The 15824-nt window shown below is 39.5% G+C and overlaps 1 protein-coding gene across 5 annotated transcripts in view; it reads left to right on the plus strand.

Annotated features, from left to right (window-relative positions):
• Positions 1–15824, plus strand: part of cadm2a (cell adhesion molecule 2a) — a 599539-nt gene that overhangs the window by 499638 nt on the left and 84077 nt on the right. For all 5 annotated transcript variants that reach the window (XM_062048684.1, XM_062048685.1, XM_062048686.1 and 2 more), the window contains exon 4: positions 10341–10478. In XM_062048684.1, coding sequence (XP_061904668.1) covers positions 10341–10478 — 138 coding nt within the window. The remainder of the gene's footprint in view (positions 1–10340; positions 10479–15824) is intronic.

A 15824-nucleotide genomic window follows, 5' to 3' on the forward strand; every position in this document is an offset into this window, starting at 1 on the left:
TATTATCCAATGTTGCAACAAATATTATACTTTCCAAACAATTTGTTTGTTAAAATAAAAATAAATGCCAAAATATCTGCTTGATTTATGAATTCAAAGCAAATTATCCATCAAATGGTAAACTTTAAAAATCATAGTAGATTTAACGGTAAGATTTACTGTGGTTTTTACAGCATCCATCCATCCATCTTCTTACGCTTATCCGAGGTCGGGTCGCGGGGGCAGCAGCCTAAGCAGGGAAACCCAGACTTCCCTCTCCCCAGCCACTTCGTCCAGCTCTTCCTGGGGGATCCCAAGGCGTTCCCAGGCCAGCCGGGAGACATAGTCTTCCCAACGTGTCCTGGGTCTTCCCCGTGGCCTCGGACGTGCCCTAAACACCTCCCTAGGGAGGCGTTCAGGTGGCATCCTGACCAGATGCCCGAACCACCTCATCTGGCTCCTTTCCATGTGGAGGAGCAGCGGCTTTACTTTGAGCTCCTCCCGGATGGCAGAACTTCTCACCCTATCTCTAAGGGAGAGCCCCGCCACCCGGCGGAGGAAACTCATTTCGGCCGCTTGTACCCGTGTTCTTGTCCTTTCGGTCATAACCCAAAGCTCATGACCATAGGTGAGGATGGGAACGTAGATCGACCGGTAAATTGAGAGCTTTGCCTTTCGGCTCAGCTCCTTCTTTGCCACAACGGATCGATACAGCGTCCGCATTACTGAAGACGCTGCACCGATCCGCCTGTCGATCTCACGATCCACTCTTCCCTCACTCGTGAACAAGACTCCGAGGTACTTGAACTCCTACACTTGGGGCAGGGTCTCCTCCAAAACCCGGAGATGCCACTCCACCCTTTTCCGGGCGAGAACCATGGACTCGGATTTGGAGGTGCTGATTCTCATCCCAGTCGCTTCACACTCAGCTGCGAACCGATCCAGCGAGAGCTGAAGATCCTGGCCAGATGAAGCCATCAGGACCACATCATCTGCAAAAAGCAGAGACCTAATCCTGCAGCCACCAAACCAGATCCCCTCAACGCCCTGACTGCGCCGAGAAATTCTGTCCATAAAAGTTATAAACAGAATCGGTGACAAAGGGCAGCCTTGGCGGAGTCCAACCCTCACTGGAAACGGGTCCAACTTACTGCCGGCAATGCGGACCAAACTCTGGCACTGATCGTACAGGGAGCGGACCGCCACAATCAGACAGTCCGATACCCCATACTCTCTGAGCATATTACTGTAAATAAAACAATTTAATAAAATTCAGTCAACTGAGCTGAATTTACCGTAAACTCTACAGTTGTTGTTTTTACCATGCACTAGTAGTGCAAATGGTAAAACGGTACCTCATTTTTTTTTACCGGTAAAACAACTGGCAGCTCTGTTGCCAGGATTAAATGAAACAGTGGTACTTTTTTTGCATTTACGGTATTATGTTGTAAAAATCAACATAGATTTTACAGTAAAATTCTGGCGACTAAGCGCAACTGTTTTTCCATTTACCGTGATATATATTACCAGAAAAAAAAAAAAAAAAAATTTTTACGACAGTAAAATTCTGGTGACTTTTTTTTACACAGTATTTAAAATATATATATATATATATATATATAATAATCAAATGCTTAGGCAAATTAATATATTATTCTCTGTTACAAGCGAAGTGGCCCTCAATTAAGACCAGTCTGACAACCCTGAGTTAGGGCTTTTTTTTTTTTTTACAAGTAAAATGGATTACATTTTTGTAAAACGCATTCAAAAATGGTCTGTTGTATAATATATACTTCATTATGTTACTGATAGTGTAGTGATTAACTCAAATCTCCCTCTGAAGGACTGAATACCATTTTGAAGAGTTGTGATTGGCTCCAGCTTTCTTGCAGCCTTGATACAGGATACGCTGTATTAAAAAGGATAGATGGATGGACACCTCATTACATGTGTTGAATGATATAATAATCGCCTGTAGTCAAGTTGCTGTGCATCATTATAAACTTATTATATACACGTTCCAGCCAAATCAACATGATCTTTTCGCATAAATCATATGAGAACAAGCAGATCAAGTTAATTTACCGCTGGATGGAGACAAGACAATGTTCGTCGGAGCTACAGAGCGTGCTAATGTGTGGAGTCAGTCACTTAAATGAAGTGGAAAAGAAGTGACGGATATTCACTGGGATTGTCAGGGAAGACACTCGTGTGGTCTTTGATTGACGGTCGAAGCAAACGTCCGACGCAGCAAAATGCTAATAGTGTTTATGGAAAGAAGCAAAGGTAAATGGTTCGCAAATATGTTTGTCGACACTTTCTCTCTGTGTTTGTTTGTAGTGAAGACAAACACGTTTTCTCTGTCAAACTGTGATGCTGCGCCCCCTCCACACGCTCAGCCATTTTACTAATGTTTGTGATCATCATCCTGCACAAACATTGTCTCATTTCTCGCCACTCGCCTTATTATCTCGCCAATTAGTTTCTGCTAATGTTAATAGATGTGCCTGTGCACTCCAGGCCCATTAGCTGACTCTTTCTCTCTCTGTTAACAAGCATTCCTAGAATTACAGAAATTAAATACGATTGCTCCGCGGGAATAGCGAGAAAAATATTTTTGCAACACTGAGCATCACTTAATGGTGCACACAAGTGTTTTAAGACTAAAGAGGTCTTCTAATTTAGACTCCAACACACAATCTAACCTTGATTATGGGTCTGTAGAAATATTGTTGAATATAATGCATTTAAAATGGCTTTCTTCTCATCATACATGCTTTAGAAAACGTCCCTTCATTATACATACAGTACATACAGACTATAAAAGCCAACAGTTCCTGGATGTAAAGATCTTGAATTCCGCAAGGAAATAATGACAATAAAAACAAATCTGTTACAGGGTCAAAGCTTTAATAAATGGACAGTCATACAAGATAATTCTTTTGCGTACTTACCGACCATTTTAGTGTAGAAATAAGCCAAACACTGTGATTCAAGTGAAAAAATGAGGTAAATACTGTCATTTAATTGTAAAAGAAAACTACTTTCAGTTAAGTGTAAACATAAGCAAACCAGTGTCATTCATCTGTAAAAAATAGGCAAACTATTGTCATTCAACTGTAAAAATAAGTAAACTGATGTCATTTAAGTGTAAAACTAAGCAAACTGCTGTCATTCAAGTGTAAAAAAATAAGCAGACTACTGTCATTCAAGTGTAAAACTAAGCAAACTGCTGTCATTTAAGTGTAAAAATAAGTGAGCTACTTTCTTTCAAGTGTAAAAATAAGCAAAATACTGACTTAAAGGCCTACTGAAATGACATTTTTTTATTCAAACGGGGATAGCAGATCCATTCTATGTGTCATACTTGATCATTTCGCGATATTGACATATTTTTGCTGAAAGAATTTAGTAGAGAACATAGACGATAAAGTTCGCAACTTTTGGTCGCTGATAAAAAAAACCCTTGCCTGTACCGGAAGTAGCGTGACGTCAAAGGTTGAAAGGCTCCTCACATTTCCCCATTGTTTTCAATGCAGCGAGAGCCATTCGGACCGAGAAAGCGACAATTATCCCATTAATTTGAGCGAGGATGAAAGATTCGTGGATGAGGCACGTGAGAGTGAAGGACTAGAGTGCAGTGCAGGACGCATCTTATTTCGCTCTGACCGTAACTTAGGTATAAGCTGGCTCATTGGATTCCACACTCTCTCCTTTTTCTATTGTAGATCTCGGATTTGTACTTTAAACCACCTCGGATACTATATCCTCTTGAAAATGAGAGTCGAGAACGCGAAATGGACATTCACAGTGACTTTTATCTCCACGACAATACATCGGCGAAACACTTTAGCTACGGAGCTAACGTGATAGCATCGGGCTTAACTGCATATAAAAACAAAATAAATAAGCCCCTGACTGGAAGGATAGACAGAAAATCAACAATACTATTAAACCATGGACATGTAAATACACGGTTAATGCTTTCCAGCCTGGCGAAGGTTAACAATGCTGTTCCTAACGACGCCATTGTAGCTAACTTAGCAACGGGACCTCACAGAGCTATGCTAAAAACAATAGCTATCCACCTACGCCAGCCAGCCCTCATCTGCTCATCAACACCCGTGCTCACCTGCGTTCCAGCGATCGACGGTGCGACGAAGGACTTCACCCGATCACCAATGCGGTCGGCGGCTAGCGTCGGATAGCGCGTCTGCTATCCACCTCAAAGTCCTCCTTGTTGTGTTGCTACAGCCAGCCGCTAATACACAGATCCCACCTACAACTTTCTTCTTTGCAGTCTTCATTGTTCATTAAACAAATTGCAACAGATTCACCAACACAGATGTCCAGAATACTGTGGAATTTGGAGATGAAAACAGAGCTTTTTGTATTGGATTCAATGGCGTCCGAATACTTCCGTTTCAACCATTGACGTCACGCGCATACATACATACATAGACGTTTTCAACCGGAAGTTTAGCGGGAAATATAAAATTGCACTTTATAAGTTAACCCGGCTGTATTGGCATGTGTTGCAATGTTAAGATTTCATCATTGATATATAAACTATCAGACTGCGCGGTCGGTAGTAGTGGGTTTCAGTAGGCCTTTAAGTGTAAAAAAAAATGTGAAACACTGTCATTGAAGTGTAAAAAATAAGCAGACTACTGTCATTGAAGTGTAAAAATAAGCAAATGGAGGTCATTTAAGTGTAAAACTAAGCAAACTGCTGTCATTTAAGTGTAAAAATAAGTGAACTACTTTCATTAAAGTGTAAAAATAAGCGAAATACTGTCTTAAGTGTAAAAAAATTTGAAACAATGTCATTCAAGTGTAAAAAAACAAGCAAACTACTTTAAGTTAAGTATGAAAATAAGCAAACTACGGTCATTTAAGTGTAACAATATGTGAAACTCAAGTGTAGTGTCAATCAAGTGTAGTGATAAGCAAACGACTGTCGTTGAAGTGTGAAAATGAGCAGCTTACTGTTATTAAAGTGTAAAAATAAGCAGACTACTTTCAGTTAAGTGTAAAAATAAGCAAACTATTGTTATTGAAGTTCAGAAATAAGCAAGCTATTGCCATTCAAGTGTAAACATCAGCAAACTACTGTCATTCAAGTTTAGAAATAAGCAAACTACTGTCATCAAGTGTAAAAAATCAGCAAACTATGGTTATTCAAGTGTAAAAATAAGTAATTTACTGTCATGCAATTGTAAAATTAGCAGACATGCCTCATTCAAGTGTAAAAATAAGCAAACTATTGTCATTGAAGTGTAAACATAAGCAAACTACTGCTGTTAGGTAATAACAGGAATAGCTAACGTTTTTATCATAGTAAAAATGTCTCAAATTGAATGCCGAAGGCATGGTGCGAACATGATTGACATATTTTGCACATTCTTAACTGTTACACGAGTGTAAAACTAAATTGTTGAAATGTAAAAAACAATTTAAAGAATTTTAGAAGGATTTGTTGCCATGGTTACGCGGTTGCATAGAGGCCGGTAACTTTCAAACCGTGCTGTAAGAATTATATCCCGCCCTTACCCTACTTGGAACACGTAAGTCACCCCTGAGCAGTGGTGTGCCATCAGGGCCAGCAAGGCCTTCTCTGCTGGCCTAACATAACCAGAAGTCATGATCATAATTAAAGATAAAATTATTTTTTAATTTACTTTCCCCAAATATCTAAAAGTATTCATATTCTCTTCATGTCATATTATGCTTCTTCCAGTGCTGTTGTTTTTAGTTTTAGTTTGTATCCAATCAGAATTCAGCTAGTTTATGTTGCTATGCTGTACCAAATCTGCCCGAGGCCTTCGGAATCAACAATGCGGCCGTCCGTGCACTGTAAGTGAACGGACACATACAGTTAATAGATAATTGCGATAGCCAATCAGATCATGAGTTGTTGTCAGTAAGGCCTTCTAGCTGGCCTAAGGTTGAACGTGTCATTTACGCGTCCTATGATTGGATCCTCACTGGGACCGTTAGCAAATGAATTTAAGAACACATACAGTTGATAGACAGTTGCGATAGCCAATCAGATCACAAGTTGTTGACAGTAGCCTATCCAAGTAGCCTGATGTAAACGAGACTGTGATTGGATACTCACTTGTCATTCCAAAGTGAGTGTCCATTCACAAATTGCAACTTAGCAGGAAGCAGGAAGTGTTGCGCCGTAGCCAGACCCGGATAGCAGAGAAGGACAACAAAACGTTGATTAGGTGGCAGATATATATTTGCAAGGCCATTTTCAAGAAGGATATTTAAAGAGAAACTACATCTTGTGAGACGATGTCGGCCAACCCCGGAAGCTAGCTCAGCTGTTCTGGAGATGAAATGCTCGCCATTTCCACTAGAATAAACCGATGACGGGGGGTAGCACTGGCTTATACGCCGTCGAATAGGTCCTACTAATTGTGAGTTCAAATATAAAATGTTTTCACTTTTAATGTTTTTTGCAATTTTTATATTGACAGTAACACATCTTTTAATTGCTGATGTGTTTTAATTGATTTTTGAATGCGGCAGAAAATAACCCGTTTTGTACACTGTAGAGGTGTTTCAATGCGCAGTAGGGTGTAAATGTGTTTCTGTATAGTATTTCTCCAGCAATGGTCATGTGGTGACATAAATGATGGTATTTTGAGAGGTAATCATTGAAGTCGGACATCACTGAAGGCCTAGGTGGGAAACGCACAGCCCGCCACTGCCCCTGACATAACACACACGCTTCTCTGGGAACAGTTTTAGAGTGTGCGCACTGTGGGCACGTGTGTGTGTGTATGTGTACAAACAGCCATCTTATTTGGGTAGAAGGACTATTTCTATTCAATTTAGTTTAAAAGTTTGGTAACACTTTAGTATGGGGAACATATTGTAAGTAACAAAGACTTAATTTAGAGTTATTTGGACACTAGGGGAACATATAAGGGTTGGGGTTAGGGTGACTAATAAGCAATAAGTCTGAGGTTATTGAGGAAAGACTCTTAGTTAATGGCTTACTGGTTGTATAATAAGGCCATGCAGAATAACGCATTAATTAGTACTTAATAATGACTAGAGATGTCCGATAATGGCTTTTTTTAATCCGATATTCTGATATTGTCCGACTCTTAATTACCGATTCCGATATCAACCGATACAGATATATACAGCCGTGGAATTAACACATTATTATGCCTAATTTTGTTGTGATGCCCCGCTGGATGCATTAAACAATGTAACAAGGTTTTCCAAAATAAATCAACTCAAGTTATGGAAAAAAATGCCAACATGGCACTGCCATATTTATTATTGAAGTCACAAAGTGCATTATTTTTTTTAACATGCCTCAAAACAGCAGCTTGGAATTTGGGACATGCTCTCCCTGAGAGAGCATGAGGAAGTTGAGGTGGGCGGGGTTGAGGTGGGGGTGGTGGGGTAGGGAGTAGCGGGGGTGTATATTGTAGCGTCCCGGAAGAGTTAGTGCTGCAAGGGGTTCTGGGTATTTGTTCTGTTGTGTTTATGTTGTGTTACGGTGCGGATGTTCTCCCGAAATGTGTTTGTCATTCTTGTTTGGTGTGGGTTCACAGTGTGGTGCATATTTGTAACAGTGTTAAAGTTGTTTATACGGCTACCCTCAGTGTGTTGATCAAGTATGCGTTGCATTCACTTGTGTGTGTGAAAAACCATAGATATTATGTGACTGGGCCGGCACGCGAAGGAAGTACCTTTAAGGTTTATTGGCGCTCTGTGCTTCTCCCTACGTCCGTGTACACAGCCGCGTTTTAAAAAGTCATAAATTTTACTTTTTGAAACCGATACCAATAATTTTGAAACCGATACCGATAATTTCCGATATTACATTTTAATGATATCAACGGACATCCCTAATAAAGACTCATTAAGAGCCAATATGTTTCTAATTTGCATGTTAATAATCAACTAATTAATGGGGAATATGTTCCCCATACTAAAGTGTTACCAAAAGTTGTATTTGTTGATTTGTTCTTTTAACCCTCTAACGGTAACACATTCTTCTTTTTAGCCTTCTTATCTTCCAGTAATAGTAAAAAAAAGCCAAAGAAAAAGCTAAACACACAATTTAGTTTAGTGCGACATATTTTCCCCAAAAATTCCACTCAAATTGAGATCAGTAGGACCTGGGACTAAGACAGGGGTCGGCAAGCCAAAATGTTGAAAGAGCCATATTGGACCAAAAATACAAAAAACAAATCTGTCTGGAGCCGCAAAAAATTAAAAGCCATATTACATACAGATAGTGTGTCATGAGATATAAATTGAATTAAGAGGACTTAAAGGAAACTAAATGACCTCAAATATACCTACAAATGAGGCATAATGATGCAATGTGTACATATAGCTAGCCTAAATAGCATGTTAGCATCGATTAGCTTGCAGTCATGCACTGACCAAATATGCCCGATTAGCACTCCACACAAGTCAATAACATCAACAAAACTCACCTTTGTGCATTCACGCACAACATTAAAAGTTTGGTGGACAAAATGAGACAGAAAAAGAAGTGGCATAAAACACGTCCTAGAAAGTCGGAGAAAGTTGTACATGTAAACAAACTAGGGTGAGTTCAAGGACCGCCAAAATTAGTAGGACAAAACGGCGCTCGCCAAATACTCAAATCAGTGAAGCATGTTTAATACGAACAGTGTGATTTCTAACAATTAGGGAGGTTTGTGTCATGTTTGTCCTCCTACAGAAACCATATTAAAACAAAAAATATTTGTTTCCCCCTCATCTTTTTCCATTTTTCATAAATTTTTGAAAAAGCTCCAGAGAGCCACTAGGGTTTGAGTTTGAGTTTATTTCGAACATGCAAGCATACAACATGATACATCACAATTTCCAGTTTCTCTTTTCAACATGTTCGAAAAGGAGTAGGAAGAAGCAGAGCTTATTTAATCCTACCCCTTTTCTTTACATAACAGTTGCTGAAACTTTTTTTATTCACTTCCTGTTCTCAATTTTTTCACAATAAACTCCATATGTAATCACAATAAAAATAAATAAATAAATAATAGTAAGAATTTAATAATAATAATTGGTGAAGAAAGTCATATTTCATATGATGAGATAAGTAAGATTACTTTAAGAATGAATGAATGAATGGATGAAATAAATTGAAAATGTTTGTCATGGTTCTTCTTCTTTGTACTTTGTAAACACTTTAAGTTTGAAGAGTTTCTTGAAGTGGATCATATTAGTACATTGTTTGATTGCTTTGCTTAATCCATTCCATAATTTAATTCCACATACTGATATACTGAAGGTCTTAAGTGTTGTACGTGCGTACAAATGTTTTAAATTACATTTTTCTCTAAGATTATATTTCTCCTCTTTTGTTGAGAAGAATTGTTGTATATTCTTGGGTAGCAGGTTATAGTTTGCTTTGTGCATAATTTTAGCTGTTTGCAAATTCACTATGTCGTGGAATTTCAGTATCTTTGATTCAATAAATAAAGGATTTGTATGTTCTCTATATCCAACATTAAAAGTTTGGTGGACAAAATGAGACAGAAAAAGAAGTGGCATAAAACACGTCCTAGAAAGTCGGAGAAAGTTGTACATGTAAACAAACTAGGGTGAGTTCAAGGACCGCCAAAATTAGTAGGACAAAACGGCGCTCGCCAAATACTCAAATCAGTGAAGCATGTTTAATACAAACAGTGTGATTTCTAACAATTAGGGAGGTTTGTGTCATGTTTGTCCTCCTACAGAAACCATATTAAAACAAAACATATTTTTTTCCCCCTCATCTTTTTCCATTTTTCATAAATTTTTGAAAAAGCTCCAGAGAGCCACTAGGGTGGCGCTAAAGAGCCGCATGCGGCTCTAGAGCTAAGACATGTGACTTTGACATATTACAAAAGAAAAGACTGAAGCCCAAACTGAAGAGAGAGGAGCTGAAAGACGTGGGCGGATGAGACAGACAAGGCCAGACCGGCGTCCATGTCACTGACTGACGGAGCTTTCAGTCGCTCAGCTCGCAGGCTGACTTATTGCTGGGTGACAAGGGCAGGCGCACTCAAGGCAGTCATTACAGGAAGGTCTCGTAATCAACATCTTCTCCACGAGCACACAGTCTACTCTGTCACGCAGCGCTGACGCATTTCCAACACTCAAGTCGAGTGAAACTTATCCAGCTATGACTTAAGAAATGCATCTATACAATGAAAATGTCGTAGTGTCGCTTTGAGGGGAAAAGTGTTCAAAGTCTGGCCCCAGGATCAGAACCTGATGAAAGAAGATGAGGGCCCACAGTGAAGAAAAAAAAATGGAAACGTTGACTGTAAATGTCAGTCCGGTGTTAATGTATTCTGTCCATCCTCTAGGTGTCCCGGAGAAGCCTGAAATCGACGGCCTTACTAAGCCCGCCATGGAGGGGGACCACATCACTCTGACCTGCATGACTCATGGCAGCAAGCCTGCCGCCGACCTGCGCTGGTTCAGGAATGAAAAGGAGGTCAAAGGTGCGTAACGGGACTCCACGTTTTATATCATGCTGGAATACAGGTGCGGGTTTTAGCGTTGAAGAAGGGCTTAGCCCCGATGAGTGAAGGATTCTTTAGCATGTGCAGGAGATTGTTACTCGGTCGTGCGGAAAGTATCAGCATTCTCCCGCTCCACTTAAGTCTGTCACTGGTCGCCTGCATCCAAGCAACCCTGAAATGTAGGCGTTCCATTCCCGGTCAAATCTTGCCTTGCACGTGTACTGCCATCGTCTTAAAGGGGACCTGTTATGCAAAATGAAATTTTCTTACCTATTCGTACCTGTTTTTGTGTATTTGGGATCTGCATAAGTCCCGGAAATTTGAAATCAAACCATGGAGGCATGTTGGAGATATTTATAAATTATGTTGCCCTCCATCCAACAAACGAGCCATTTGGAATTTGTCCCAACCATTGTGACGTGAGCGGATATCTCCATATATGGTAGAAATGTATCCGAAGTGTTTTGCCGCACGCTACCATCGTAATATGCGCCGTAGTCAATTATCTCATTTTTTTCCTTCTATCCTCTTGTTGTGGGGAAGACTGGCTCGTACATGCACGTGTTATCTTCCACTGCTGCAATTACTAATACAAAATTAGACTTAGACTTAGACTTAGACTTAGACTTAGACAAACTTTAATTATCCACAAGGGAAATTGTTCCACACAGTAGCTCAGTTACAATGATGGAAAGTGTAAGGATGGAAAGGACAATGCAGGTAAAAATAGATTAAATATAGCGATATAAATATAACATATACGTAATATTTACATAATATATGTACAGTATATTATATATACTGATATATTATATTATGTCTATATCACATATACAAAATATAACAATGACCATGTACGCACATGACGACAATATTACAGTATATGTGACAGATGCAGCATAAAATAGAGAGTAAATCCAGCAGAAAATAGAAAATAGACATTAAAAACAAAGAGAAATAGCTAACATGTCAGGTGTCAAGTAATAGACAGATATCATCTATTGCTGTATGGCGAGTGTTAATACAGCTGGATGGAGTACGCATTGAAGGAGTTCTTGAATCGAACACTGTGGGAATGAAGCTGAAGAAGCCTGTTGGAGTATGAACTCCTCTGTCCCTCAATTGTCAGGTGGAGTGGATGGGCAGGATTGTCCATGATGGCCAGCAGTTTGTCCAGTGTCCTCCTGTCCCTCACTGACACAAACGCCTCCAACTGCGTGCCAATAGTTTGGCCGGCTTTCCGGATCAGTTTATCAATCCGGTTTGAGTCCCTTTTGCTGGTGCTGCTCCCCCAACAAACCACTGCAAAGTAAAAATGGTGTATAGTTTGGACTTATATCTGTCAGTGGATGACGGGTGAAGACACTGTCAAAGTGGAGCCACGTAAATATATATATATATTTTTTTTTTATCTCCGGGTGGATTATGATTAATTCTTCATCCAAACGGAAATATATAAACATTCCATCAGTCAAAATCCCAGTGAGAGCAGACGTTGTACAGTAAGTTTAATTTTCATAGTTTGTGTTTCTTGTTCAGCACTTCGCAATACTGCTACATCAGTGGTTCTCAAACTTTTTTTGTCATCCCCCACTTTGGACAAGGGGGAGTTTTCAAGCCCCACCTGCCCCCATCGCCCCAACAGAACGCTAATGCCAAGCTTAACATTTTCAAATTTATTGAACATCATGTAACATCAAGTTGTATACATTCAAACTCAATAACATAAAATAACATCAAGTTCAATAATAAATAAAATAACTGTGCAGCTGTGGTATAAATTGCATCAAGTTCAATATCAAATAAAATAACTTGCATCAAGTTCAATAATAAATAAAACAAAAGTGTTATAACTTGCATCAAGTTCAATAATAAATCAAATAAAAGTGTTAGAACTTGCATCAAGTTCAATAATAAATCAAAAAAAGTGCTATAACTTGCATCAAGTTCAATAATAAATAAAAAAAAAGTGTTATAACTTGCATCAAGTTCAATAATAAATAAAATAAAAGTGTTATTACTTGCATCAACTTCAATAATAAATCAAAAAAAGTGTTATAACTTGCATCAAGTTCAATAATAAATCAAATAACTTGCATCAAGTTCAATAATAAATCAAAATAAAAGTGCCACTTTGCAATCTTTGCAAAAAAAAAAAAAGGAGGAGCTAATGCATTTGGCAAGACAGGGCAAGTGAACATGAGTTTTACAGTACTCCAGCATTAGTGGCTGCAATGAGCCTGTTTTGCACTGCACAGCTTTTCAAATCGGGGTTGCAGGCTTGACACTGCCACTGTTAAAACCTCATTGAGTTCGGGGCTGAGCTGCCTTGACGCAAGTGCTTCCCGGTGAATGACACAGTGTGTCCAATGCGCATTTGGCGCAACCCTCTTTATTAGAGCCTGCAGCCCGTTTCTTGACTTTGCCATGGTCTGTGCGCCATCAGAGCAAAAGCCCACACAGTTTTCCCATTTAAGGTCGTGTTCTTTGAGGAAACTGTCCATTATATTGAACAGCTCATCAGCAGTGGCTCTATTTTTTATGTATTTGCAAAACAGCAAATCCTCGCACAGTGACTCGCCATTCAAAAAGCTTCCGCTTAGCCCCGCCCCCATTAGTTACTGTTGCTATGTCTGTCAAACTTTCGCTCCTACCTAGAAATGTAAAGCCTACAGGAAAAATAAGTAATTTACATTTATTTATATAGCGGATTTCACAGACACAATCACAAAGTGATTTACAGTGTGTATAGAAAATGAAAGCATAGTAAAAAAAAAAATCTAAGAATATAATTGAAAAAAAAAAAAAAATGTAAGTGAAATTTCCTTCCGTTCCTCGCGCCCCACCTGTCATGTCTCTATTCCCCACCAGTGGGGTGCGCCCCACACTTTGAGAAACGCTGTGCTATATGATGCTTTGTTTTTCACTAAAGCTGGATCTTTTTAGCGCTAAGCTTCTGAAGCTTGTAGCTCATCCTCTTTATATTCAGGCTCAAAAATATAAGGTTTAGGGCAGGGATCGGCAACCCAAAACGTTAAAAGAGCCGTATTGGGCCAAAAATAAAAAATAAAATTCTGTCTGGAGCCGCAAAAAATTAAAAGTCTTATATAAGTCTTATTATGAAGGCAACACATATTAGCTATAATAGCCTACTATCAAAATGACTATGTGTCGCAGGCTGAAGCAAATCTTTGTTGACTGAAATGTTAAAATTTTATATTTATTCTACACATTTTGACAACATTAAAATCCATTAGTAAATCAGAGGCTACTCAGAAGGTGAGATAACTCCTGGAAAATACTGGCTTTTAATGGCCAAAGGTATAGATGTGTGTGACCAGTTAAAGGAAACGGCAGGCTGTCTTCTTCTAACGGATTTATTACAATCTTTGCAAGCTGGGTGATGTTTTATGTGGTCTGGAACAACACGGCACACAAACAACTGAAATGCAGCCAATATTACATACAGATAATGTGTCATGAGACATGCAAAACTAAATTATATACAAAGAGGATACAAGTAAAGGATATTAAATGAGCTCAAATATAGCTACAAATGAGGCATAATGATGCAATATGTACATACATCTAGCCTAAATAGCATGTTAGCATTGATTAGCTTGCAGTCATGCACTGACCAAATATGCCTGATTAGCACTCCAACAAGTCAATAACATCAATAAAGCACACTTTTGTGCATTCACACACAGCATAAAACTTTTGGTGGACAAAATGAGACAGAGGAGTGCAATATTTTACATGTAAACAAACTGTTGCGTCACAGTCCACACTATGGTGAGTTCAAGAACCGCCGAAATTAGTAGGACAAAACCATGTTCACCAAATACTCTCATCAGTTAAGCATACACACAAACATATTAAACAGTGGGCTTTCCAACAATTGGGAAGGTTTGTGTCATGTTTGTTCTCAAACAAAAAACATACTAAGACAAAATCATTTTTGCCCCATCTTTTTTCATTTTCAATCCTTTTTTAAAAATGCTCCAGGGAGCCACTAGGGCGGCACTAAAGAGCCGCATGCGGCTCGAGAGCCGCGGGTTGCTGACCCTCGGTTTAGGGGCATCATTTGTTCCAAAGTAGTCTTTGATGGCTCTCATGAAGTCTCTCATAAGTAGTAGTGTTGTTGTTGTTGAAGGAAATAGTGAATGTTGTGATGCGTGTTGTGTGAAATTAGTAAGCCGCCATATGCTTAAAATTAAGGCTGAAACGACGCGTCGACGTAGTCGACGTCATCGGTTACATAAATACGTCAACGCCGTTTTTGTGCGTCGACGCGTCGCATATTTACGTCACACTACCGTCATGGCGGAGCGCAAAGCAGACGATGCGAGCGGTGCGAGCGAGGGGGAAAAAGCAACCAAAAGTCGTCAAATTGTGGGAGTATTTCAATACACGGCCTAATAATGTTGTTGTATGCACACTGTGTCGAGCGGAAATGGCCTATCATAGCAGCACAACGGCTATGAACGAACATTTGAAAAGAAAACCATCAACCATCAACTAGTCAATCGTCCGTGTGAGCATACGTTGTCATCATTACACAAAAACATGAATGTGTCATTTGTATCTGCTAGGGGTGTAACGGTACGTGTTTTGTTTTGAACCGTTTCGGTACGGGGCTTTCGGTTCGGTACGGGGGTGTACCGAACGAGTTTCTAAGCTAAAGTCTTTGCTCCTTCTGCCTCTGTCTCAGCACCCAGCATTGTCCCACCCACACAACCATCTGATTGGTACACACAAAGCATTAACAGCCAATCAGCAGTGCGTATTCAGAGCGTTAACAGCCAAACAGCAGTGCGTATTCAGAGCGCATGTAGTCAGCGCTTCAGCATCGAGCAGATAGGTGTTTAAAAAGTGAGCATCAGGCAGCGGACTCTCCCCAAATTATAATAAACACCTCCCAGTCAACTACTAGTAACATCACTATGAGCCCGTTGACCTTCTAGAAATATGAACTGCAGCTCAGCTCACTCGCAGTCCTGGCTTGAGGTGAAGGCTAATTACCTCTCAGTTCCAGCCACATCAACCCCTTCTGAGCGCCTATTTTCAGCTGCTGGGAATATTGTAAACAAGAAAAGAACCAGCCTCACCCCAGAGCATGTAGACATGCTAACCTTTCTTCATTTCAACTGTTACTCACTCAATGGAATGAGTAGAATTGGTTATTGTGTACTGTGTTGGACTGGATGTTTATTTTGCACATTTTAAAAGCAATACTTAATGTTTACAGTGCTCCAGAATATTTAGATTGGCACTTTTTTGTATTGGATGTTTATCTTTATTTTTGCACATTTTAGCAAATAA

Source organism: Entelurus aequoreus, linkage group LG05 (assembly GCF_033978785.1).
Source record: "Entelurus aequoreus isolate RoL-2023_Sb linkage group LG05, RoL_Eaeq_v1.1, whole genome shotgun sequence".
Classification (NCBI taxonomy): domain Eukaryota; kingdom Metazoa; phylum Chordata; class Actinopteri; order Syngnathiformes; family Syngnathidae; genus Entelurus; species Entelurus aequoreus.